Source organism: Poeciliopsis prolifica, unplaced genomic scaffold, assembly GCF_027474105.1.
Source record: "Poeciliopsis prolifica strain line A6 unplaced genomic scaffold, Auburn_PproV2 SCAFFOLD043, whole genome shotgun sequence".
Lineage (NCBI taxonomy): Eukaryota > Metazoa > Chordata > Actinopteri > Cyprinodontiformes > Poeciliidae > Poeciliopsis > Poeciliopsis prolifica.
The window spans coordinates 3,028,880-3,055,499 of NW_026562418.1; the positions used below are offsets into that span (position 1 = coordinate 3,028,880).

General features: G+C 37.7%; 1 protein-coding gene across 2 annotated transcripts in view; it reads left to right on the top strand.

The window, feature by feature from the left end:
* Positions 1-26,620, top strand: part of khdrbs3 (KH domain containing, RNA binding, signal transduction associated 3) — a 161,567-nt gene that overhangs the window by 90,172 nt on the left and 44,775 nt on the right. For both annotated transcript variants that reach the window (XR_008607732.1, XM_055055874.1), the window contains exons 3-6: positions 4,740-4,856; positions 13,066-13,212; positions 15,297-15,436; positions 24,686-24,866. Coding sequence is in view for 1 of the 2 variants with exons in the window: in XM_055055874.1 (XP_054911849.1) it covers positions 4,740-4,856; positions 13,066-13,212; positions 15,297-15,436; positions 24,686-24,866 (585 nt within the window). In the remaining variant the exon portion in view is untranslated. The remainder of the gene's footprint in view (positions 1-4,739; positions 4,857-13,065; positions 13,213-15,296; positions 15,437-24,685; positions 24,867-26,620) is intronic.

The following is a 26,620-nucleotide window of genomic DNA, read 5'->3' on the forward strand; positions in this document are numbered from 1 at the left end:
ATAGCTAAATGATAAATTACGCCAATGTAACTTATTGCGTTTGTTTTAATTTGTCATGCAATTAAATTATTTTTTTATTTCAACACTGTATGTATATATAAATATTTTAATGTCCATGTTTCACTTAAATATAACAGTAAGAAATATACACACATTTTACTCCGAAACATATCTTAGCATAGCCATTCATTTAAAGATTGCTCATGAAATTTATTGCTGAGCCCACAAAAACAGCAGAAATCATTATAAAAATCATTTCATATTTTTTATTTAAGACAAACAAGCCCATAGTAGATTGAACTTTGTATTTTTGGTAGTTATTGCAAAGCGTTTGAACAATCTTCGCTGGGATGGTGAAGCAAGACTCTGAAATATTGAATTAGGCACTTCATTTATAAGATCAGACATAATGAACTTGTGTAAATAATATAGTAGGTTACTCAGAGGATATCAGAGGGAGAGTTTCCCAGTATTACAGCCGATCGCTTGATTTGTGCAGAGTAATGAGGAACTGCGCTACATCTGACTTCAAACTGAGAGCGCTGGGACATTTCTTTTTTCTCTCTCTCTTTTCCCTTCACAGTCTCTGTTTCGGTGGCCTTAACGGAAATCTTACTGCAAACAGAGTGAATATCTGCCAGTGTTCCCTTCAAATTCACCATCTTTTTTCTGTTTTCCTTTACTCCCGAAAGTACTTATTTGAATTCCCAAGTTGACGCGCAGTTGACATGGCTCCTGCGCTGTGATGCGGGGAGCATCACGGTGTTGCTTTGTTCTCCATCAGAAAACAAGCTTTTCTGCTTGTTCGAGCATTTTTACCCATCGGCGAGTTCGCCGCTGGAAGTCAGCAGGCTGAGATGTCTCCACAAACGATCCCGGGCACAACATCCCAGCCGCAGCCTGTCAGGCGGATGGGATGCGGTGGGCAAAAAGGGGGGAAAAAAAATCTGCCGTGGTGCAATCCTGCCCCTGCAAACCATTGTTTGAAGGATAGCACAGCTCGGCGATCAAGACTGTATCCAGGTGGAAATGATGGATGCACTTTACATGAGTTGAACTCAGCACATTTCCTGATAACCCCTGATGCCTAAACGCTTCTGTCTCCTTTTAAAGTTTGTTTGGTGAATTGGATTCCTTTAGAGGAACTGCTCATTTAGTTTTTTCCAGTGATTTTAAGCTGACTTTTATCCCAAAAGTTGTTTCCAAAGGATGTTTGTGCCGTGTGACCTCACACGGTCACCTGACATCAATATTTCAAAAGCTGAGGAAACGCTGGAGGTAAGTCTCATTGGGATTAAAAGTCAGCACCGATCCACTTTTTCACTTCCAATACTTTACAGATATCTGAAATTTTGTGTTGACTGTATCGAATACAGTTTCATTACAGAACAATAGCACCAAATTAACATAAATTGTTTTTTTTTAAAACATACATTTATGTACTGAATTACAAATTTATTTGATATTCTGCACAAGTACATAACACTAAAATACACCAGTGGAATCATAAGTTTGGTCAAACATTTAAAAACAATGCAACTTTATTTTGGTTAGTCAGTTCAATTAGAAATAGAACAATAAAGAAACTGAAACTGACAAAAACAGAAGGTTGGCTACTTTGGCCAAACATGCAAAAAATAAACTTTGAAATCTTCTTTCAAATGGTTCAGGAAATACAACTAGGGATTCTAAATACAATGTCAAACTAATAATAAATCATGACGCCAGACAGATCCGCCCCTTTTGATTGAGTGCACTGTCACCGCTACTCGATCTCAAATTGTTTTCGACTCCAGGACCGAAAACGATCAGATCGGTGCATCACTACTGAGGACTGCGTTCTTGCTGGCAGGAATTCGCCACTAAGCTCTTCCTTTCTGAATACAATGTAGAGAAGAGCGGTTCAGCTCCTCATCTACTACCTATAAAAAATAGCATCTCTATAAACTGAAGGAAACATGAAAGATTCCTGGTAAATCAATGACTGTAGAAACTCTGATTACTTGCCTCTCCACAGTCTATATACATTTTTTAATGAATGTGGGGCTGTTGTTAACGATTACTTTAGTAACTGAGTAATCTATTATTCCGATGATTAATTTAGTAATAAATTGAATAAAAACTTTTCCCATTCTGTAGTAGTTACATACCCTAGTAAAAGAATGAAAAAGTAAATATTTTATTCCTTAAAATACAATACAACTCAAATGTCACTCTAAGTCTCAAGTTTGAAGTATAAAAAAATTAAGCATGCATTGACTTCTGAAAATTAAAAGGCAAACTTAAATTGAGGCCTTACTAAACACTGCCTTTGTTATAATTCTTCACTTTCAACATCAAGTTTGGAGTATGAAAAAGCTTTTCATAAAATAGATATTTATCATCTTTTTTTTCATGTCGTTACCCTTCTTGATAAGCAAGAATCAAAAAGAAAAAATTTCTTGTTTGTTGTACCAAAGACAGAAAATGAAGCTGGAAGACATTAAGCAAAAGCTAAAAAGAAGGAAAGTTGCAATAATCAGGCTGCAGAGAGCAAAGTCTGCAGAGAACTGGTAAAAGTTTCAAATAATATTCGGTTTATGTCGGGCCTGGGTCTCTAGATCTAGTCGGGTTGGATTGGGGTCAAATTTACAGGTTTGGTCAGGTCAGATTTATTTTAGGACCAATCAAAATAATGTTTCCTGCCGAGATGTTGCAGCATCTAGAAGTCACTATGACTGTGTCTCCGTTCTGTCGTTGTCATAATTTGAAACATGGATTCAGTTTGAAGCTTCCTTGTAGCTGAAGAGCTTCAGGTGGAGTTTGTCTGGCACAGAGGAAGGTCATCAACCACCTGCCTCGGGAGAACCAACATCTTTTTACTCCAGTTTTCAACCGATAACAAAACTTTTAATCTAAGTTTGTTGCATCTGCTAACTAACCAAAACTGGACTTTAACTAACCAAAACTGGACTTTAGTCTCAAAATGTCCGAAAGCTGTATTAAATGCTGAATGTTTTCATATATGGAATGATTCATAATGAGCAGATGACAACAAAACAGGATGTTTTGAACCGTTTCTCGCAAGAGAAATTATTTGACTACTCGTTACGTCTTCTGTAACAAAAAACGGTTCTTACACAGATTGTAATTGCAAAGTGCTGCTGGCATAAATGAGAGACCCTGTAGAGACGTTTTAAAATGATTAGGTTTCTAAAACTAGTTTGAGTCGATGAATAAAATTGGGTTAAACCAAAACAGGTGAATTGGTGCCTGTACTTAATTATGCTGCTGCAGTGCAAGTTATTTTCTCCATGGGGAGATTTGTCTTGGATCCACATAATTCCCAGGCTCCAAAACAAAACGGAGAAAAAAACAAGGAAACACAAGTAACATGGTCTCCAGTCAGGTTCATATTCAGTGTGTTTTTAATGTGCTTTATCTCTCAGAACAATGTCCCCTCACTCCTTGATGAGCCGTTTCCAAACACTTTCTTTTTTTTGTCCCGGTTTCTGCTTCCCAGGTAGCAGCCAGACTTCATTGTAAGCGAGAAACACTGCTGGGAATATAACGAAGTGAAAATGTTTCAGTTTTAATCAGTGTCGTTTCAGAGTCTTGGAAAAAGTCTTCATATCCTTTTTGAAAACCAAGTGCAGCCAATGATCTTCAGGAGTCATGGAATTAGTTTTTAATTTCTTAGAGCTTTAGTGAACAGACGTAGAAAGTCATACGTAGTCCATTTGTCATGTTCGGAACTCAAGTATTGACTCATAACGTGACAACATTAACAAATTTTACCGGACAATATTGGAGAATCGAAAGGCGCAAAACTCTCAAATATAGGGATAAACACATAAAACTCAGAGACAAATCCTTTACTGCCAGCCACGACGGGTTGGGAGATTTATTAACACATCTACCACGGATGCATCTATACGAAAACATTGTTTCCAAAGTCTTTTCCCCAAAATCCCCCAAAATCTCAAAATCCCAAAATCTCCCTGTTCTTTGTCAACAGGCTCTTTTTACGGCTCCCCAGTGACATTAAAGTGTAGGGGGCGAAGTTTTGACCAATCCAAATAACTATGTTGGTTTGCATCAAGATTCTTGGCTGCCCATTGACTGAGTGTGTGTTGGAGTTTCTCTGGAACACTAATGACCTCTTGATCTGAACATCTGCTCCATATCAGAACTACCAAATAAGCCAATTAATCACAATTGTTGTTCTTATCTATGTAAAAAGTATTTCCATGCTAACAACAATAAATTGTCCCAGAAATTATTGCGATAAACGTTAAACATGCAAGCAATATGACGGAAAAAAATTCTAGTGGTTTCAATACTTTGCAATCCACTGTGAATGAACAGTTGTGTCTTGCTAACACAGCTAAGGACAAACATTGCTACAGTACAAAAAGTGAGTGAAATCTTTTTGTACTGTAGTAACAAAGATTTCACTGACAGGAGTTAAGGGAAGAGGATAAGCCATAAAATACCTTTGTGCTGCCAGAGATCAGAACTGATGACAAAGTGACACTAAAACCTCAGAAATCCCTCCACACTGATTTGATCAAAATGCAAAACAGGACAAGCAGTTGAAAAGTTTTTATTAGCGTCAGTCTTTTTACATTTTTTTGACAGAAGACAAATCTTTGCTTTGTTTTTATCTCAGACACACAGGCTCTGATCCCAGTTCTCTCTTCTTTCCTTTTCTCCTCTCCTTTTTTTTCTTCCTCTCTTTCTCTCTCTCTCTGTTGCAGTTTAACTTTGTCGGCAAGCTCCTCGGGCCACGCGGGAACTCGTTAAAGAGACTACAAGAGGACACCCTCACAAAGATGTCGATTCTCGGAAAAGGATCCATGAGAGACAAAGAGAAGGTAACCCTGAAGTGTGGTATTTCATTTTTGCTTTGACTCTTTCACCTGTATATTTCATTTTGTGCTCTGTTACCCACTCTTACCGAGGTTTGAAGGTGAGATGACTGTGTGCTGTTAACTTGCTTTCCCTCACAATGTCGTTTTTTTTCTCCATTCCAGTAAGATTTAAGCTTCCCTGCACAGCTTTTTTGGGCATATCATGCTTGTCTTCACCCTTGAAATGATACAGTAAGACATCAAGTTATGAATTCTAAAAGGTTAGAATTTGTCCTTTTCTCTGTAAAGAAATCTTCTTTGGGAAAAGACGACCGCCCATAAACCATATGAATAATCATAGCATAATTATAGGTTATGTATGACATTTCTGTATAGAGAGAGCCAATGCTGATGTTTCTCAATAATATCCAACTCCAAACTTTAAATATGCTAAAAAATACACCTTAAATACTCTTTATCCCACTACACACGGATGTAACAAAACGGAGCACATCAACAGGACCTGATGTTCTACAAAAATGTTGAATAAACTCAAGTATACAAGATAAGAAATGGCTTGAGAGCGGCAAAGCAATTACCGAGTATTCTGAACTGCTGAATTGGAAAATATAATTAGTTCATAAAAATAAAAAAAATCAAATTCAAGTCTGTTTCTCCAGACTCTCTCTCAAAAATATTGAGTTTATCGAAAGAACTCTCTCTAACTTACTTAGTCGGTAAATTTATTTTTAAATTATTAAATTATTTGTATATTAAATCTCAGCAGCGAGTGCTCTACCTCATAAAACGATGTTACCAATTATGAAACGAGCAATAAACACGACACTGTCAAGATCAAAATCATCAAGCAAATACACATTAAATACTTTGACAAATTTTCCACTTTCTACTAATCAAAGAGTTTTTGCCTTGATTTAAAGGAACTCAGTGTTTCAGCTCTTTTCTGGAAGTTTGTTCCAGATTTGTTGTGGATAGATGCTGAATCCTGCTTCTTTGTGTTTGGTTAGGATTCTGGAGCTAAAATGTCAACCAATCAACTTGTAGCAACTGTTACAAGTCAACTTTAATACTTACTTAATTCACAATTCTTAATGAGAAATTCAAGTAAATTTTACGTCAGTATCTTTTCAGTTCTGACACAGAGCATAGTGAAAATGAGCCTAATTAAGTTCTGATTAGAAACTTTGAAAACTTCAACAAACTTCCCCTTAATCTTCCTTATCTCTCAAGTCTGGGCTGTCTTTCATTTTGCCTCTGTAACTTGAAAGGAACCGTGCTTGACGCGTCCTTCTCTCATCTCCACGTCTCCGGTCACCTCGGTGCCTCAAATTTCGCTTGATTGACGGCTCTCAGGATCCATAGGCTGCGTGTTAAGAGTTTTGCCAAAAACTGTTCCAGCTTAAAAACAAAATTTCAAAAGTTTATGGAAATGAGAAGGATCCCAGGGATCACCAAACGCGCTCGAGATCCTTCAAAGCCAAGTGCTCCATCACAGAGCAAAGCACACGCAGTCAGCTCGGATACACAAAACAACACATTACCTTGACTGATGTCTTTTTTGTTGTTGTTTTTATGTGAATTCAGACTGGGGAAGATCTTCTTTAGCGCCGAGACTATAGATATTAGACTTAAATTTCAAACACAAACCAGCCGAGTGACTTCCATCATCTGCCATCATGTCGGCACATGAAGGAAAGATACAAATGGCGCCAACAGCAGATCTTTAGCTGCAAAATTGATTGCGCTTCAAATGGCCTAACTAGGAAAAAAATCGACTTCCTTTGCTTGTCGGCGTCTCCCCTCACTACCCGACGTTCTGTCAGGAGTGATTTGCTATCATACAGCGCATTCATTCTGATTATGCCGATCAATAGTCTGATAGCGGAGGAGATGTGTGACGACGGTGCGTGTCGTCACACATCTTCCTTTTCGAGCTTTGCTTCTGCAAGATTTACGGCCGTCATCAGCCGCCCTCCCTCTGTGCAGTCGCCGTTTTTTGGGGGGGAGAAGCTGAGTGATGCCCCTGCTTTATGTTCGACTGGTTTACACGCTGTCTGTTTCGCAGCGTCGCAGCGTCGCAGCGTGTGCCCTTGTACTTTTCAGCTCATACCACTTCCAGCTGAGGTTAAGAAACTGGGCCACTGCAGAGCAAAATAAGCACTCAAAGGCTTTTTTAGATGCAAGGCCGTCTGAAAGTGCAGAATACCTAAGCAAAACTGTTGCTTTCGAAGCTTCTTCTGACTTATGTACTTTAATTATGAATTCTTAGAGTCTACCACTTTTCTTGGTTATTCTTGGCTGGTTGAAAAGAGCTAAATGACAGTTTTCACCCTGTGAATCCCATTAGGAGAGAATATAATTGCAGTCTGACTTCTTTAAAGGCACAGCACTGTATTGTTCTGTGCATTCCCGTTTGGGCTCTTACATGCCAGAGACAATTGCTCGATATAATTGAGCAAATATTTACCGCTGAGAGACCTTGTTGGTGTGGCCGCACGCCGAGGTCTAACGGCTCGTAGACGCGGTGTCCCCGCCGCGTTATGGCGGCTTGATAGTCCTGCCATTTCCAGAGCAGGGTGATATAACGGTTTGCTTATTAGAAACATGATTAACTCGTCCATTTCCCCTTCCTCGGGAGCTGTGCTCCCTCTTTAATTTTCCCCCAGAAAGATAAAACTATTTAATTTCTTTGTTTAATTTTTAGCAAGTCCTGTGTCAGGTTTAATTTGCAAGGTGTTTCTTTTGGAGAATTACCTCCTGCATTTGGTAGAAGTGTCCCAGAAATCAGAGGGAGTCGTGCTGTGTGCCGTCTCGCATCAAATAAGCCTAATTCAGTTTATCATTTGACAACTCGTGGGATTTTCCGGGTTAGAGTCATACGCAACAGAAAGACAGTTTCTTTGTTTTTTCTTTAGCAGAAATCTGGAATGAACACATACCACATTAGTAGTAGTTTTTCAGACTGTTATCTAAAAAAACAGTCTAAAAACTGCTTTTTAGACTGTTTTTAATGTTTTGTTCTGTCTAAAGTCCTCAGCTTGTTGAGGATTTTAAAAGAACTTTAGAGGAATGACATTATGAACATATTTAGCCTGTATCGTAGAAATTCTTAGTAACTTGACTTGATTTCTCTTAACTATGCTATTATCAACACTGGAAAAGTATCATGGTGTCTTTGTAAAAAAACTTTCCCTTGTTTATTGTAGAATATGTATATTCAACTTAGATGTAATTTTTCCATTTAAAACTGCGTGTTTGGTTCACTTTTCTTTGATCTGATCACAAATCACTGCTCTTAAATATAAATGGCTCAGGCACCATCTTATAAGTTGATGTCTTTTTTTTTCCCTTTCCTAGTAAATTAAAGGTTGGATTTGAAGCTCTGAGTTACTTTGCTAAGGCTTGATGTGATTTTACGCTACAACTGAACCTGAATTAAATTTGTAGACGTTAAAGCTGCTACCAGGTCTGTTGTGATTGAGAAAGACAATCAGTTGTCATATAAATGATTGCAGGAGAAAATTTCCATCATTTGTCTGTCATTTCTTTTGCCATCACTGCAAAATTACTTCTTCACGCCTGTCAAAGTTTCTCATCTGCATTTCTATTTAATCGATTTAAGAAAAGGTGAAATAGGTATTGGGCAGGGTGAATTACTGGAGGTAATGTCACATCTGTCCTCAATTGAGTTTTCTGTCTGTGTATTTGCAGTTCAACTTTTAGGTCCAGTAGAATGAAACAAATGCATGTTTTAATGTTTTGTTCTGTCACATATATTCCCGTCTGACCTGCGGCTAATTGTACGAACCAGAAATGTGTGCGGAGACTTTTTGCGACAAATTCATGTGGCTCTCCACTCTTGTTGGATCAGTTATGGCTGAAATCACTCTAACAAAAAGAAGGCAGCTGAAAAAGAGCACTTTAAAGTATTCAAAGAAAGTCTGACAACATGGTGTCACAGCTGCACACTTCAAACTGGAGTCTAAGAAAAGATCTGATCAGGGCAGTTTTGATTGATCGGGTTTTGAAGTCTTTTAAAACGGCTCACAGTTTACTTTTTTGGTATTCTTTTTATTTTTATTACAGTTTTAATGTTTTTTTTCTACTTTAATTACATAAAACAGCAGCTCAACCCAGTGTTTAATTGGAAGTCATAGAAAGAGCAGGTTTTATGTCTTCCCATAGATTTTGGATTTTGACCTGGATTGTGTTTTATGCCAACCCATTCCAGTCTAGGCGGAAAACACTTTTAAGCTTGGCTCTATGGGTGTTAAGGCATATACAATAAGAAGGCTAGAAACCTCACAGTTTTTACTATGTTTGATTAAGGTTCTCCAATGATCCCCTGTATTTACAGCTTTTCAGTCTTAAATTGAATGAAATTTAAGACCAAAAAGATCTTAGAAAGTTTTCAATTTGACTTGCAATTACCCTGGTTTATTTGTTTTCATAAAAAAAAACATTTTAGTGGAGCTCGGGATGTGTATACAGTCAATAACCTCTTCCCAATTTTCTGACAAAAGCGTTCCAGAAGCAGTCAGAACGGAGCTTCTACTGTGACGTGGTGTGTTAATTTTCTGCCACACTTTGTATTTAACCTGATGGCTAAATTTGATTTTAGTCTTATCTGACCAGAGCACAATATCCTATTTATATGCCATGTCAACAACATGAAGCTTTGCAAACTGTGTATCACCTGTGGCTGGTCTAACTTCAGTAGTAAACAGACAGGTTGCAAGGACAATTAATGCCTTAGCAACAAGATAAAGAGCCAGTGATGTTGTACCAACCTTCTGGACCTCACCTATCGACTGGTTCTGGTTCTGCTCAGCATCCCCAGAACCAAACATGGAGATGGAGCATTCAGCTTCTATGCACCACAAATCTGGAAAAAACTTCCAGAAAAACTGCAAAATAGCTGAAACACTGAGTTCCTTTATATGCAGGCTAAAATCCCACCTGCTTAGAGTTACCATTTATTGATAACTGGAACATTTATCAATTTATTTGATGTGTATTTGCTTGATGATTTTGATGATATGACAAAATGTAACGTTCATTGATTTATAATAATTGGTTATTGTGTGGGCTGCACAGTTGGTAGCACTGTTGTCTTGCAGCAAGAAGGTTCTGGGTTCAATTCCAGGCCTTTTTCTGCATGGAGTTTGCATGTTCTCCCTGTGCAGGCGTGGGTTCTCTCCGGGTTCTCTGGCTTCCTCCCACCATCCAAAAACATCACCTTTAGGTTAATTGGTCTCTCTAAATTCTCCCTGTGTGTGAGTGTGCATGTTTGTCCTGTTTGTTTCTATCTTGCACTGTGACAGACTCCCTGCCTCTCGCCCGGAACGCAGCGAGAGATAAGCACCAGCAACTCCCGACCGCAATAGGGACGAGGGTGAACAGAAAATGGAAGGATGGATGGTTATTGTGTTATCTGTTTATGTCTTAAAGTATTTTGAACTGAACTTGATTTAACTTGGCAGGACCAAAAAAAAAAAAAAAAAGAAAAGAAATCCTATGTATTCTATGCACTTGATCTTGAATAAGTTGGATCATTACAGTAGGTTTGCAGTAGAACCATCGTCTATCACGGATATGGTAATAAAAATATCCATCATTAAATTCCAGTTAAATCCGTAAAGCGTAACATGATTCATTTCCTCAAAGCTCTGGCTACAGGAGCTCTGCGGTTCATCCAGAGCGCTCTGCTGCCCCGTTTCCAGGGTGAACAGCTTTTCATAAGCAGATTTGCAGAAAAAAGTAAACAGAAGGAAGATGCTGCCAGTAGATAAGAAAAATAGACAGCTGTAATCCCTTCCCATAGGCTGCTTAGCTCTGGACACTGGATGATGGATCACTCTTATCAGAACCGAGAGAGTCCACTGCATGTATGAAATCTTCTTACAGAATAACATGTAAATAATATTGGCACATTTTGTTTTATCCCCAATATTCCACTTTGCTGATCACTGATCCACACATTCAGACAATATAAACCAAGCATCGGGTGAAATAAAAAGCTGTTAAATTCCTCCATTGTCCTCATATGTATATTTTCTAGTTGAAAGAACTTGATAAAGATTGCTTTTCCTATATTTGTTCATGCAAATGCAGCACAGATTACATAAAAAAACATGAAAGGGAAGAGATGAGACAGATTTCTGAGCAGTTGTCTCTTTCCAGCACGGCGCTCACACTCCCCGTTCCACACCGACATGCACGGCTACAGCGCAGAGGAGCCCTGCGTTCGTAAAAGCACAGATTTATGGGGGGAATTAACATATCATTAACATACCACTGGCTCTCTGAAAAGAAGGTTATTTATAATTAGGTGACATCAGAGTTAGCGTGCTGGTGGATTGAAGGGAGGGGAAAGGGGTCTTTGCTGCCACCAGAAAGACCCCAGAGAAGACGCTTTCCCTTTTTTTGATAAAAATTGAGAAACTGGGACAGCAAACCTGTTTCATTTGTGTGATGTGGGGCTTTTTGCTGTCCTATTTCTCACAATCAACATCATAACAAAGGACTGCATCTGATGAGGATGAATGACCTGTGGAGACCCACCGTGTTGCAGCCTAAATTCATCTCAAAGGATCAAATCTAGATTTATTTGTGGACTTTTAGCCACACAAAATGACTTTTTTACTTAATTTTACTTATTCTTTTTTAAATTACACATGTATCACTTTATGATAAAACACAAATTTTGCAGGACCTTGAGGGAGTCCCTTTTGACCACTGTAAAAACGCAAAATCTTACTGAGTATTTTTGGATTGGTTTCTAGTGCAAATATGTTAATACATCTGAAACGAGACAAGACTAATTAACAAGTAACTATTCAGGAATATATAAGAGCTTGTTTTGAGTGAATATTTTCTCAATATTGATCTTAAAAAGTACTAATTCCACTGGCAGATCATTTCTCTTATAAGACTTGGGTGAAATGATTTGCCAGTGGTACTTCTCCAATATTCATTAATATTAGAGAATGATTTACTTAAACCATGCTCCTTTATTTTGCTCAAATGCTACCTGTAAATTAGGTTTGTCTTATTTCAAGTTTACTAAGATGTTTGCACTAGAAACCAGTCTAAAAATACTTGGTATGATTTTAAGCTTTTGCAGTGACATTGTATTATGTTGCCACAAGAAATCAAACATTTTGCTTATTACATTTTTGTTCATGATATTTTCCAAAGCTCTTTCAGATTTGATCTACAAAACTGTTTGCTGGAGACTTTGTTTTCAGACTCTGTATGTTTAGAGTTGTCTACATTTAACTCAATCCATTCTCCCTTAAACTTTGGTCAGCGTTCCTGGGGTTGAACATTTGTCGCATGTTGCATGTCACACTGTAAATAAACAAATAAAGCCAGATTTCTATCTAACATTTGAAAACTATTTAAGGAATTTTCTGTCAGTCTATAATTATACACTAATTGTTGTTATCTATCATGCAAAATTCTAAAAATATGCACTTTTTGTAGTAGTTATATGACGAAATCTATAAAAGTTGCAAGATTACATCTCGAAGTCACTGTGAATTATGTAATCCTCTCTAATTTTAATTCAGGGATCAATAAGCTACTTTTGCCAATTTTCAGCCAAACTCCTGTGAGACTGCATTTATTCAAACTATCTCAGGAAACAAAACAAAGAAGCAACAGCTCTTCCTTTCCATGTTCCATTTTTTTTTTTTAACTGACTACCCTCTTAAGCCACTGATTTTTGGGGGGTGAGAATCAATATTGTAGCCTAGTATATATCAATCAGTGCATTTCTTTTCTCACAGAGCGACTTAATTTATTTTAATGAAGTTCGAGCGATTTCAAAGACAGATGGGCTGAAATGCAGCAAACAGAGCAGATATCTTGGTGAAGGGTATGCAAGCATGTACTTTACCTCCTTGCCACGATCCGTTATGTGGCGAGGCAGTTTTGTAACAACGACAGCAATCAGTTAAACATGACAGATGCAATTGGAAAGCTGTTAAGGACTGCCTGTTTGCAGAAGTTTGCCACAACACACATCAGTATTTTTGCTGTTGCTCATGTAACTGCAGCACATTACAGAAAACACTGTCCTTAGATCCTGTTTTAGAAATATTTCCCTGTGACACTTTTTACATACTGTTTGTAAGTCCAAGAATTTGTTCCAATAAATCTTTTTTCAACATGACTTTTTCCACTAAATAATGTCACGTTCCATCAGGAAGAAGAGCTACGGCAGAGCGGCGAGGCCAAATATCACCATCTGAATGAAGACTTACATGTCCTCATCGAGGTATTCGCCCCGCCGGCTGAGGCCTACGCCAGGATGGGCCACGCTCTCGAGGAGATCAAGAAGTTTCTCATTCCAGTATGTTCTCATCACTATATCTAAAACACACACATTACACACACTTCTGTTTTTATTTTTCCTCTTCTCAACAACCTCATACCTAACTTCTTCCAATTAACTAATTTGCAGTTGATGGATTTGAATGATTTTTTTTCACTTAGTCCTTGTGTGTATATGTTCTTGTTTTTATTCATGATAGGGACCAACTCCTGCGTGTGTTATAGGGACTTCTCATAAACATGGGGACCAAATGCCTGTCCTGATGTTTTGATTGTGGCTTTTAATTTTGGGTGTAACAACGTCTCACAGTACAAGATTTTATGATATTACATGTCATCATATCTCTTGTTGAGGTGAAATCTGCCTCATGAAGAGCTGTTCAGTAGCTGTCAGCTACTGACTTTGTGTTTTCAAATAAGGTTAAGCTTACTGTGATTCTCTAGTAAATCCTTTGTCCCTGTACAATGTGTCTATGTTTGAGCCTCTTGTTTAAAGTAAGACAGGAAGTAGTTCTTCAGGTGAATTGTTATATTGACTAAAAACAACCTCTGTTCTGGCAAGAGTACAATGCAATTGTACAATTAATATCCACCACTTTTAATTGGTGTATCTGCATTTTGGTTACATGGAAAGAAAAAAATATTAACGGCTTGTAAATGCTGGCGGAACACTAACCCAGGGTGATGGTCATTTTATTCCTTTGCCATTTTGGTTTATTCATACTTGACTTCTTCCAGAATCAAAAGGACACCATCCGGTATTTCACAGCTGTTGCTACTATTGATTTTATAGTTATGTATTATTATTTATTCATGTTCTTCTGCAACAAATAGGTTTCATAGCTGCAATGAGCATCCCTGAATTAAACAGCTATTTTGGTTTGGTTCTGGGCCATAACGATGTTTTTCGTCACAGTCAACTGACCCAAATATGAATCAAAGGCAAATGAATACAAATAGGCCATAATACATTCAGTTAAGTGATTTTTGCCCTTTCTATGATAAATTAATTCCATAATTCATAAAAAAAAAAACCTTGACCTACAAAGAAAAATTAGTACATGGGTACAAAATGGTTCAACATGAATGTAGAAAAGGACAAAATGGCAATTATTAGTAAATGGGTGTATAAAAAGATGATGGGACACACTGACTTGGAACCACAGAGACTGGTGTGTCAATTCTCACAGTGCAAAGTTGTTTTACTGATGTGTTAACACATTTATGAAGTCAAGTTTTATAATATTTTTGTTTTGTTCATGAATCATTATTCGTTACCTGGTTGCCTTTGCCCTTTTTCTACTTTATCTTTTGCCATTTTTGCCTCATTATTATTGTCATGGCTTGTCCCAATTGCTGCTTGCATGGTTGTTAAAAAGTTAATTCTGCAGCAAAATGGATGAATATTACATTCTCTCACTTTTGGGTAGAGCAATACTGCCACAAGTACTGTAAAGTTAGGGACACACGCGCATACACCGGGAGATTGCATTGATTTCCATTCATTTAAGTTGCTTAAAAAAGACAGAGAATCGGCGTCAGGAAAGATGGTCAGTGCGGTGCAGATGTAAGACTCTGAGAGCAGGAGGGAACCTTTTTTCCTGGGACAAACTCTCTTTGGCAGCCACCTCAGAATAGAACTTATTTACTCTTCCTCTATTTACTATTGATGTCTCTCGTGCTCAGAGCTAGAATAATTTGCATACCTTCATTTATTATCCTGCAGACCCCATTGACGACCCGTCCTGTCTCTGCCTCCAAAAAAACCCATCCATTGAAAAATGACAACTGTATTTTGTGATTAAAGACCTCTTTTAATGATAATTAATGTGTTCTAGTTTAGAGGGGGAAAACAATAGTGTGAGAAGATGAAGCTAAATGGGGTCCTGAGGTTTTATCAGCAGGAGATCTGAATGTTTTGCTGCTTCAGGAACAGCAGTCACGGCAGTACTGTAAAGTACATTAATTAGATATTCCCTGAGCTGTAGCCCTGGAGATAAAGGACGTAATTTAATACAGTGTAATTGAAAGCGAGTCAGTTGCTGTCGCTGTGTGTGTGTGTGTTTATGTGTGTGTTTATGTGTGGCTCTCTTGTGTGTGTAGGACTACAATGATGAGATCAGACAAGCCCAGCTGCAGGAGCTCACATACCTGAACGGCGGCTCTGAGGATGCCAAGGTGCCATCGGTCAGGGGCAAGTCGGCAGCCCGTGGCAGGGGGACACCTGTTCCCGGGCCTCCAAGGTAACTTGTTCCAAATGTGCATCTGGATTCATGTCCTCTTGGCTACTGCTGGAAATGTGTTTTATTTACAATTAAGGAGCTACTGGGATACACAAGTTTATGTGCTCAGCTCTCAGAGTGGATAATAGAACCACAATTACATCCCTTTGTTCTTCACAAAAATGTAAACACTATAAAAAATGTATTTGTACATACATTCTTTCATAAGTTGTGTATTAATCTATTACACTGTAAACCTGAACATGTATTAAATCATTTGATTGAATCATTCTGCACTTCCTGAGGACAGAAAATAAATTAAAAAGTGAATTGGGAAGCTGAGTATGAATGGATGCCACACTTTTTTGATTTGCTAAATGTTGTGAAAAAAATACAAAATATTTTCCTCCCACTTCATACTTATGGGTTTCATTGCATTGTTGTGCCACAAGAAATCATACAAAAATGATATCATTGACAGTGTGAATACATTTGCTGGGCATTGAAAGGCAATGTTGTGCTTTTGTTTTTCTGTTTTATTTGGATGTGAAATGAGTGCCGCATTTAGAAATAATCAAGATTACGATTCTTTTGTTGAAGAAATTTATAAATCTTGGATTTAAGCACATTTCTGTGTCCTCACTCCCATACTTAAGATCTAGCTGATCCAGATTTCTGAAATTGTTGCAATTGTTTGAATATTGTTCTTATACCGGGGCAGTAATAAAAGCAAAGATACGGCTGCCGTCAAGGAAACGAGTTTTTGCCTACCAGCCTTCCCTTGCATAAAATTTCCAAAATTTTACTCACAGATTTTTTTTCCAATTACATCTCAGTTTGTGTATTTTTCCACAAGGGCACATTTACTTGTGTGTTTGAAGGGGAAAAAGTTTCTTGAATAAGAGATAATAAAAGTTTATATATATATTTATAGTTATTTTGTCAAGTCAAGTTTAGAACTGCCTTTACTGCACAAATTAAATCCAATCCAAGCAATTTTCTTTAGAAGTCCATTTTACCACTAGAGCCCATGATATTTCTCTTGGTTCCTTTTCATGATGTTTTCATTATTGACAACAATGTCCGGCTGGTTGAACATATATACATGTATACAATATGAATGACAAGAGAATGAGGAATGTTTATTTCTCATAGAGAGTATTGGGATGTGATTTCCATAAACTGTTTTTGTGCTACAATTCATGTCTGAAAGTATCAATATTCATCAGTCTGACAACACATTTAGTCTTTGTTTCACTAATTTACATGCATTATGTAGAGACCCATCGTAAAAATATCCTCCAAATTCTTGTGTAAAATAATAATTCTGTCCATCTACGTTTCTGTTTTTCTGACATTTGACTTGCTGTGTTTCTGCAAATATGAAATATGTTGATCTCCGCAAGTTCATAATGGATATTTTAAAAATGACTCCATGATCCCTATACCAAGCAATCAATACTGCCAGTCTAAATTACGAAAGAAGTGTGTCATAACTCCTTTAATTGGAAAAAGCGGCTAAAAAAACATTGAGACAAAGGGTAGTCTGTTTAGAGCAGTGTCGGAAGCAGTTTCGCATATATTACAATAATGAATGACATCAAATGGCTTGCTCTGAAAGGCAGAAAGATGAGTGCTGTTGTTCCAGACTGTGCTGACTGGGTGCAGACTTCAGCAGGATTCATAAAGAGGGGCACAGATGATTGGCACACATTCAAAACAAAAACTGCTGCTAACATTCAAAACTGGACTGTGACGCTTTTCGCGTTGGTGCCACTTAATTAAATTTATTATTTAATAAATTCAGGCAATGAGTTCTGTTTTGAACAAACCCTGAACATATGGTTTCACATAAAAGTGGGAGTGAAAGCAGATTTCCTTAACAAGCTGTATGTGACCCTGAAATTATTAATTTCGGGTCCCTGCTGTGGTCTGCTGTTGAACACGCTGCATCTTAGAGATCTGCTGCTGATGATCTTCTTTCAGTTACTACGCTAAGAAAAAAATAAAATAAAATAAGAGAAGAGGCATTTATGCATGAGCTTGCGGCAGAAATAGCCTACAAACAGTTTATTATCAAACTGTTTTACAAGGCTGTTCCATTGACTCACGTTAATCACAAAAAACTAGCAAATAATTAAACTTGGTCATGTCATGGTCACATATCCAATATGTGTAAAAAAACGTTAAAATATGGCAGTTGTATTAAAGTAAAGCAATGGAAATGTTTTCCTGAAGTAAATAAAGATTCATTATGTTTCAGAATAATGTTCAGCCATTTGCTTGTGGAAATGGTGACAAATCATTGCCTGCATATATAATTCGATGGAGAACTAGACAATGCAAATTCAACATATTGAATGAATACATTTTAGCATTTCAACAGCTTGAGGCAGAAAGATTTAAACCAGGCTGATGGATCTGCTCCTAATTTTATGATGTTACCCTTGATAGTTGTAGTTAAGAAAGTTCCTGGGTTGGATGTGATATCCAGAGTGATATCCTGGAGTGAGGGGTAGCCCACTGGAATGACCCTTTCATTTCCCCTCACCATGCTCAGCAAGGCCCCTTTTCTCTGTCATATTAAAGTTGCTGTTATTCTTAACAATAGATCTATAAAATGTTGTGTGGATATTGGTGGGGAATTTCAGTTTCTTCTGAAAGTGGTATTGTCTGACCAGGTGTGGTTATCAGAGATCTGCTGTTTGAGAAACTTAAGCCTGTCCACTCTCTCTTACACACACGTACTTTGTGCTGAAGGACATGTGCTCTTAGCATCCAGAGTGTAATGCTCATCTAATGTGTTTTTTCCACACTGAGAGAGGACCATGTTCATGCCTCCTTTCCAGTTTTGTCAGGTGCCTCTGGTTTACTTTCAAAGACTATGTGGAGGCGCGCTGAGGACATGTTGCGGCACAATTTGAACCGTTTGGAGCATTTGACACGTCAAGAGTGTTCAACGTATCTGACAAATCAACATCTAGCGCGATTTTGACACATCTGACGCACCTCCACGTAGACTTTGAATGCAAACCAGACACGCCCGACACACAAAACGCCAGGTGTAGAGCAAAGTGTCAAACGCCTGAATTCAAAGTGCACTAGCGTCGAACTTGACGCATCGGATGCAGTTTTGACGCGCATAACTCATTTGGTGTGAATGCACCATTATAGGTCCCACAACTGCATCATTTTCAAATCTAATAAATAGTTATTTTACATGGGCTACACTGTTCATGTGTTTTTTTTTCTGGGTACTCCAGTTTCTTCTCACAGTCTAAAATGATGCATGCTAAGTTTATCAGCTTGTTTTAATTGCCCTTAGCAGTGAGTGTGAGTCAGTGACGTGCGCTCAGGGGAGGCAAGTGGGGCAGACCCTCACTGTGGACTGTGATTCAGCTGATTTTCAATAATTTAGCTTATTTATAAAATGTATTGTAATGTTCTGTGTTATTTGTCACCAACTGTGAGTGTAACGTGTTTCGTGTGCTGAGGAGCGATCAGAAACGGCAGAGAACAGACTTGAGGTGAGGCAGGCAGTTCTCCTGCCTCATGGCAGGGGGCGCTCATGATCCCAGACAACTGACTCCACAACTGCAGAGTAAGAGACAGCGAGCTAGCCATACAGTAAAGTGCAATGATATATTTATAGTTTTCTCCACAGCAATCACTTATTAATAATTGCAAAATAAACATTAAGTCTAAAATCATACTACAGCAACAAACTGAATGTTCTGCTGAATACTGAACAGTTTGCCAGGTGCTTGATTTTGTATTTTTGCTGTGATTCTTAACAGAGCTGGTATTTTCAAAATGAAGGATGGTATGTTTGACTAGTTGATTGATTGCGCTCTCCTTTCTGTTGGGAATATCTGGTAATGTGTTTCTCCTCAGTAATCACCACAGTTTAAAGATTTCTGTTTACCTACCTGGTGTATCAATTAATCATAGACACAGCAACATACAAAACATAAGTTTGTTTAGCAACAGGAGCTGTAAAACCATAATCTGGAACAGAACTACGAACAGTAGCAAAGTTCTTGATGACTTGAGTGGGCAGATTAATTTAACAATCTTCAGTCATGTGGGAGGTTTTGTATGTGTGAGAAATTATTCACTCTTCCTTGTGTTTTGGCATCCAACTGTCACCTCCTGAGCTGAGGCTCAATGTAGTCAAAATGTTAACATTCCAAATCTTTCCAATCATGCCAAAATGCAAAAGTGTAATTTTTTTCTACGCTGTGCATTATTGCATATTGAAAGGATTTTTATTTTTGTTTTTATTTTTTTACAAATAATCTGAACGGTATGAATCTCTATATATGTTCAATGCTCTATACTTTGTTACCCTTAAAATATATAATGCAGTTCTTTCAGCCCCCTGCACTGAACCCCATTGAAGCCTAAATACTTTCCACTAAATACTGATATCTGAACTCTTCCTCAGTTAAACATTAGTATTGTTGTTTCTAAATGAATATGAACTTGTTTCCTCTGCATTACTTGAGGTCTGAAAGTGCTGCATCTTTTTTGTTATTTTGACCATTTCTCATTTTCTGCAAATAAATACAGAATTGTATTTGCTTGAAATTTCTGAGACATAGAATAGTTCATAGAATAAAAGAACAATGTGCATTTTACACACGCACACGCACACGCACACACACACGCACATACACACACCTACACACACACATATATATATACATATACACACAGTGAAATTGGAGAAATTAATAATTTTGCAGTGGCCTCTTAATTTTTTCCAAAATTGTTCAATAGAGTTGTGCAATATTTCAAAATCAATATTTAGAAGATTAGACTTTATAGTTTTACCGTTAAAGAAATGTTAAAAATAAAACATTTTATGTTTTCCTTCTACTTTACAGTTATGCACCCTTTTTTGTTGGTTTTATGATTTTTTTTTTAACTTTACAACTACTAGCTTTGCATCACTTTGTATCAACTTATCACAATCTGATATTGGTATCTCGTAATTCTCAATGTTTTAGTGCAAAAGAAACCTTGAAACAGCTGATTACACTAAGTTAGAAAACTATCCTGCTTTTGCATGAATTCAAAACCGTTCTCTGTGGGTTTTGACCCTCTCACATCTTAAAGTATTCATGGTAAGTCCAGATTCTGTATGCAGTCTAACAATTTTACTGTGGTCTGTGTTGCTGCTGCGCTTTGAAGAAGCAAAAATATAATATTAAGGGTTTGTTTTCTCTCCTTGGTTATGAAAGAAACTTCTCCCTCATACGATTTAGAGATAAACAAGGTCACTAAGACGACGCGCTCATCCCGCTCTGAGTTACAGCATAATTGGCAGTGTTTTGAATTATGCTGTAATTAGCATTTACCATGCCTAATTTAAGTGTTATAACTCTGTGGTCCCGCAGGCTCCCACGCAGGACGTTTTCACGCTCACTAATGCACAATTTTGATCAAGTTTCTCATCTCTGCCCTTCTTCCCTGGGCTGTGACTGAAAGGGAAGTCCTTCCTTTCAAAGAAGAGCTGCTACTTTTCTTATCCACATCTCCCGCCGTCCCCATTAGACATTACGTCAAAGTTTCTCTCTGTCTCGATGTAGCTCTTCTCCCATATATGGGATCTTTCACCGCAGACGCATGGAGAGCTGCTGAAAACATAGAAAGCAATTTGTCTGGATGGCAACCTTGGTGGTTTTCTGCTGCTGCTTCAGATCAGACGATTGCTTTCAAAAGACAGCTGAGGCGAAGAGCTCATGCAACGTTTTAATAAACCACAAGGTCAGGAGTCCTTTGATTCCCAAAAAGAGCAGTTTGCAATTGCTGTTCTCTTCATTCAAAGTGCAGGCTAGTCTGGGCTGCTTAATTTGTTTAAGAGACTCTGTCCAAGAGTGACATTATTTTGGTTACTAAAATAATGAAGACAGAAAAATACTAATGGTTATAAAAAAGAATTCACCCCCATACAGATTTGTCTTTTTTTTTTTTTTTTTTTGCTGCTTTTTTTCTGCTTAGATCATTCAGGTCATTAAAGAAATTAAACATCAGACAAAAATGAAATGAGTCTTAAAATCATTTGAAAACTGCTTTTTGTTTTTAAAGGGGAAAAGAAAAGTTAGGGTCCATACCCAACTGTATTTTACTTGAGATCCCCTCTGAAAACACATTGAACTGCCTATTTTAATAGTTCAAACACCTAGTGTACTTTCGTATGCATAAGTACGCACATACCAACACTGCTAAAGCTAATAGCTACAATCGTCCTTATTTCCACTCTTGGGGATAATCAGTGCTAAGGAAAATAAATGGTGCTCCTGGATTGGCTCCTTTGCAAATACAAGCCAGCTGCATGTTAAGAAGCAGTCGGTCTTGGGTTTTTACCTTCCCTAACTATATTCCCTTTGAATGTTTTAGATATACCCTATAAAAAGAAAATCTTTGTAAACCTGCATCAGCGATATGCGAGGGTCCACTCTACAGCTAAACCAACCTGGTCCTACTTTAAAAAACTAACTACCTCATAAACACTTTACAACTATCCTGTGAAGTATCCCAATCACTGTATGGATGAACTCTGGACCACCACTCAATATAGAATTGTTTAAATTCTGCCACATTGGAAAGTTTTTGACCATAAATGAGCTAATTCAGTTAATGTCACACTATTTTAATTAAATTTAGATTTGACTAGGATACATAGCTAAGTGCATTGGTTTGTTTTTTAGCCATTGAAAGTTGGGCTTGCTGATTTACTTTTGATTATTGTCCTTCTGTACAACTCAAGTGTGCTGTGCTTAAGGCTACAAGCTGACAGCTGAAACAGCAATACAGCAACAAACCATTATGCCATTGATCGAATGTCAGTTTTTCTCTGATTATAATGGAACAATTCCCATTATATCTCATCAACAGTTTTACAAAAGTCCTGGATCATCAAGATGTAGTCTGACTTAAGAGGCTTTCTTCATTGTCCAGGTCGGGCAGTAATCTGTGGGTTGTGAAATTGAACTCAATTTCCCCAAAAATTAGGTTAGTTGCAATTAATTAAGGATTTGACATATGGAACTAATTTTTCACATAGAGCCAGGTTTATTATGTTGGATTTTTTTTTTTTAAATTAATAAATGACATTATGTTAAAACTGCTCTCTATATTTACTTAATCTATCATTGTCTGATAGTTATAATTTGTCTGATATTTTGAATTTAAGACAAAATGTCCTGAAAAATAACCAGAATCAGGAGAAGAGGGAACACACTAGACCAAATTTTCATTTTTAGTATTGCATTTGAATATATGAAGCATGAATTAGTTCTGATAGTAGTGCCTCTTTAAATTACTTTCCAACACTGAAGGCGTCACTTTTTACATGAGATGCAGACAAAAAGGACCGAACATAAAGCATATAGAAATAACAGTTTTTTTCTCCATCTACATTTTTCTTAATAGACAGGAGAGCAATTCAGCCACAAGACATGGCGGCTTTGAGTAATGGATATGACTCACTTTTTCTCGACTGGAGGAACATGCCCTCCGCCTGCGCTGTTCCTTTCTCTCCTCCTACACCTATAACCTGCCTGCCGACCGTATCATATTCGTCTCTTCTGGATTTAGTTGAGTCGTTCCGGCCAAAGCAGGAAATCACTAACACGAGTGGAGGTAGAAGAGGCAGCAAAGGCAGCAAAATAGATAAATTAGAGAATGTCCTCGAGAATATGTGGGACGCAATGGGTATTTCATTTTGTGCTAATTATAACTATAACTTCTAACGCCTTGGACACCATGTTAAGGTCCCTTCGAAACGTTGACATCTCTGGTAAAGACGTATAAACAGTCTTGAAATAAAAGCTTTCCTAAAGACGGTCGTACATTCTGACAGAAAACACATTTTTTAATTCAGTATATTTATTTAGTGAGGGGGAAAAAACATATGTCAAGAAGTATTTGTTTTTCACACCCAATTATTGTGGGTCATTATCGTTTTGACTCAGTTGTGACCAACTTGAGGTTTACTGCAGAAGCCAGCAGATTTTTTAAAATAAAATTGACCAGTATTTCAATAAATTATTGATATAAAACCCACAAATAAAGGTCCTGGGAACTTTGGAAGTGAAACCAACCCAAAGCATCTTACAACGTCCATCGCGTTTGAGGTCAGCCTTAAATTTCCAGGTTGTTTAAAGAAAGATCGCTCCTGTTCGCGATCTATCTGACAAAGGTATAAAAGTGCTAAGACAAGTATCTAAATTTGAAATATAGCTTCAAAACTGTTAAGACATCATAAAGCTGCTTCCCCTTTCCCTTGCTGAGTTACTAGCTGAAAGAAGGCAACGACATGTTTCTCTTGATATAAAAAAAACACGTTTGGCTCTTTGGAAATAGTTCCAAGGGCATCAACATCATTTTACAACACTTTAAAATAAAGTTGACATATTACAATCCCATTTCTGTTACACTGCAAGTTTCAGGCTAGTACAGATAGCCTGGAAAATACTCCAATAAACACTTAAAGTTTGAAACTACTTAATTTAATGTGTTTAATTCTAAAGTTTTCCATAGCTCTTCATTTGAAAGTCAAAATAAGCATACATATGTACGGATAATATGTAAAATGTTATTATTTCAATAACAATTTCCATTTCAAATGACTAATAAATATTTATATATAGGTCACGCCATTCATTTTTTGTTTTCAGTTTTGTGCAAGTACCATGATTTTCTAACCTTTTCACAAGGTTATCATACCCCCGAAATGTCACACTCATCCATGGAGTATTCACAGTCTAGATGTGGATATGTATGGTTCATAGCTTTTTACTCTTGTCTGTAGAATTAAATGATTGTTTTAAAACAATATGCACTAATGTTCTTCTTGGCCAGGTCTACTTTGAATAATAACCTTCATCTCAAGGGACTTCCTGGTAAAATAATGAAGTAAAACACCTCTTAAACATATTGTTGCTGTTTCCTGGACTCGCTAGGATCTAAGATTAATTTCCCCACAGTCTTGTCGAGAACATTGACAGTTGTGCCACTTGTAATTTGTTAAAAACAATTAACTCCTAATATGAGATTTTTTTTTTCCTGAGTGATATGGTTTTCCTGGTTGAATTTTTGCGCCACTGCAATAAAAGCGGTATTAACAGCGGTGCTGCAGATTAATGTGGAAGCTTCTGTTTGCTTCCTCCTATCTCCAGTAGTTCAGAGTATATCATCTCTCTGATCTGACATCTTTAATTTCGTTATTCAAACACGGAGGATTGCTGCCTGTCTTGTCAGGAGTCGTGGAGGAGTTCCACCGCTGCATGCAGCAGTTCCCCGAGGAGCGGCGCCACGAGGATCTCCGCCCAGTCGGGCCCCATCCTCCAGAGGAAGAGGAGTCCAAAGAGCCAGAGGCGCCCCTCCAGCTGCTAGCTACAGGGCAGCTCCACCCATAGTGCAGGACACATACGGTGAATATGTAAGTATTCTGGCAGCCAAAATAAGCTCTGATTTTGGACAGTAGCAGCTAATTCTACTGCAGTGCTATCACTCATCACTAAAGTAGTGCACAACAGTATCAGTTCTTATTTATGACGGTGAATTAGAGCCATTGTAGATGGAAGAAAAAGGAGTAAATTTCAGCCAAAAAAAACTCAGAAATTTCTGAGCTTCAAAAGTTTAAAACTTAAAGGAAAAAACTCTTTGAGATTAATCTCAGATTTTTTTTTTTTAGAAATATCTTGAAAATGTATGGATTTTAAAAATCACAAACTTTTTTAGAAAACGAAAATCTGACATTTTGATAATTGACCTCAAAAACTTTCCAGGATAATCTTGGAAGCCTGTAAAGTTATTGACTTTTCAAGCTCAGAAATTTCTGAGTATGTTTGTTTTTCTTTTTCTGGAAATTTTTTGATATTAAAATAAGACATTTTGTAGTTTGTTTTTTTTCAGCAAAATTGAATCTTGTCAAACTCAGAATTTTTCAAATTTTTCTAGAAAATGTTTTAGTTTCTTAGCAGAACTTCGCTGCTTTTTTTTCTCTCTCCAATGGCCTTTAGACCTCTTCCATTACAGTTAAAAAATGTTCAAAAAGCTCTTTTTGGTCACCAACACAGACCATGTTACAGTCAACATCATCATTTTCATATTCTACGCATATGTAAAAATGTGTTTAGCTTCTCTTTCTCGTCATTTCAATGTCATGTGACTGAACCAAAGCATTAGTTTGTTTCACTGATACTTTGCTGATGATTTTGATGCTGGAGGTGATTTATTGTGGAAGCTACCAGACTACATCCAACTCATGATGAGCAACTATGTCTGTGTAATGTAGGTGAAAGGTTTTCTGTAGGTTATCTATCATGAGCCAGACAGAGGTCAATTTAAAAAGTGCATGCCCCCAAACGCATCACCATATTTCACTTCTTGTCCTGTTAGGTAAAACGTGTTGCATAAAAAACATGTTGGTGGTTTTTGTAGCCGCCGTCGCGATGCGGCCATGCACCTCACCTGCACTCTCCTGTGAACCCGTCGGCAGCACAAACAGTCTGCACTGTCGGGACGAGTTCCCTGGAGAAGCCGGCACCAGCGCAGCACATTTAGCAGACAGGAGGGAGAGAGGGGGTGGCCGGCGCTGGGAAATTGCCCCAGCAGCCCAAACCTAACCACATGTGACAGGTTTATTCAAAGGGTTGTGATTCAAATGCGTAGAGGTCATAGGGAACGACTCCAGGACCAGCTGTTTGCCATCATTGTCACAGTTGTAAACTGCATCCCCCTGACACCTGCACCTGTGTGTCTGCTTGGGGGCGACAGACCCCCGCCCTTCCCCAAAACATCTGCCACATGATAAATTTCCCCACATCACTGCAAATTACTTGCTGAATGAGTTGTTTTGTGCTGTATGAATACATCACTATCTGAGGATGTGGGCTCTCCATCATATGAAGACAAATAGACTCTTCCTGAGATGCTCCTTTATTCCCCTTCCATCCTTGATTTGTCAAAGCCTAATAGCTGCTCGGAAACTTATTGCTGTCATTCTTTCTTTCTTTCTTTTTTTTTTTTTGCTGCACAGTGTCATCAAATAAATTCTCATAATCATATGAAAGTGCCTTTTTCCTCTTAAAGCTGCAGTATGTGACCTTTATTTAATAAAAACCCCTCCTCTTCCTGTCTGCTGGGCTGCAGCTGATTCACCACAACATAGTGTACCATGAATGCTAAAGT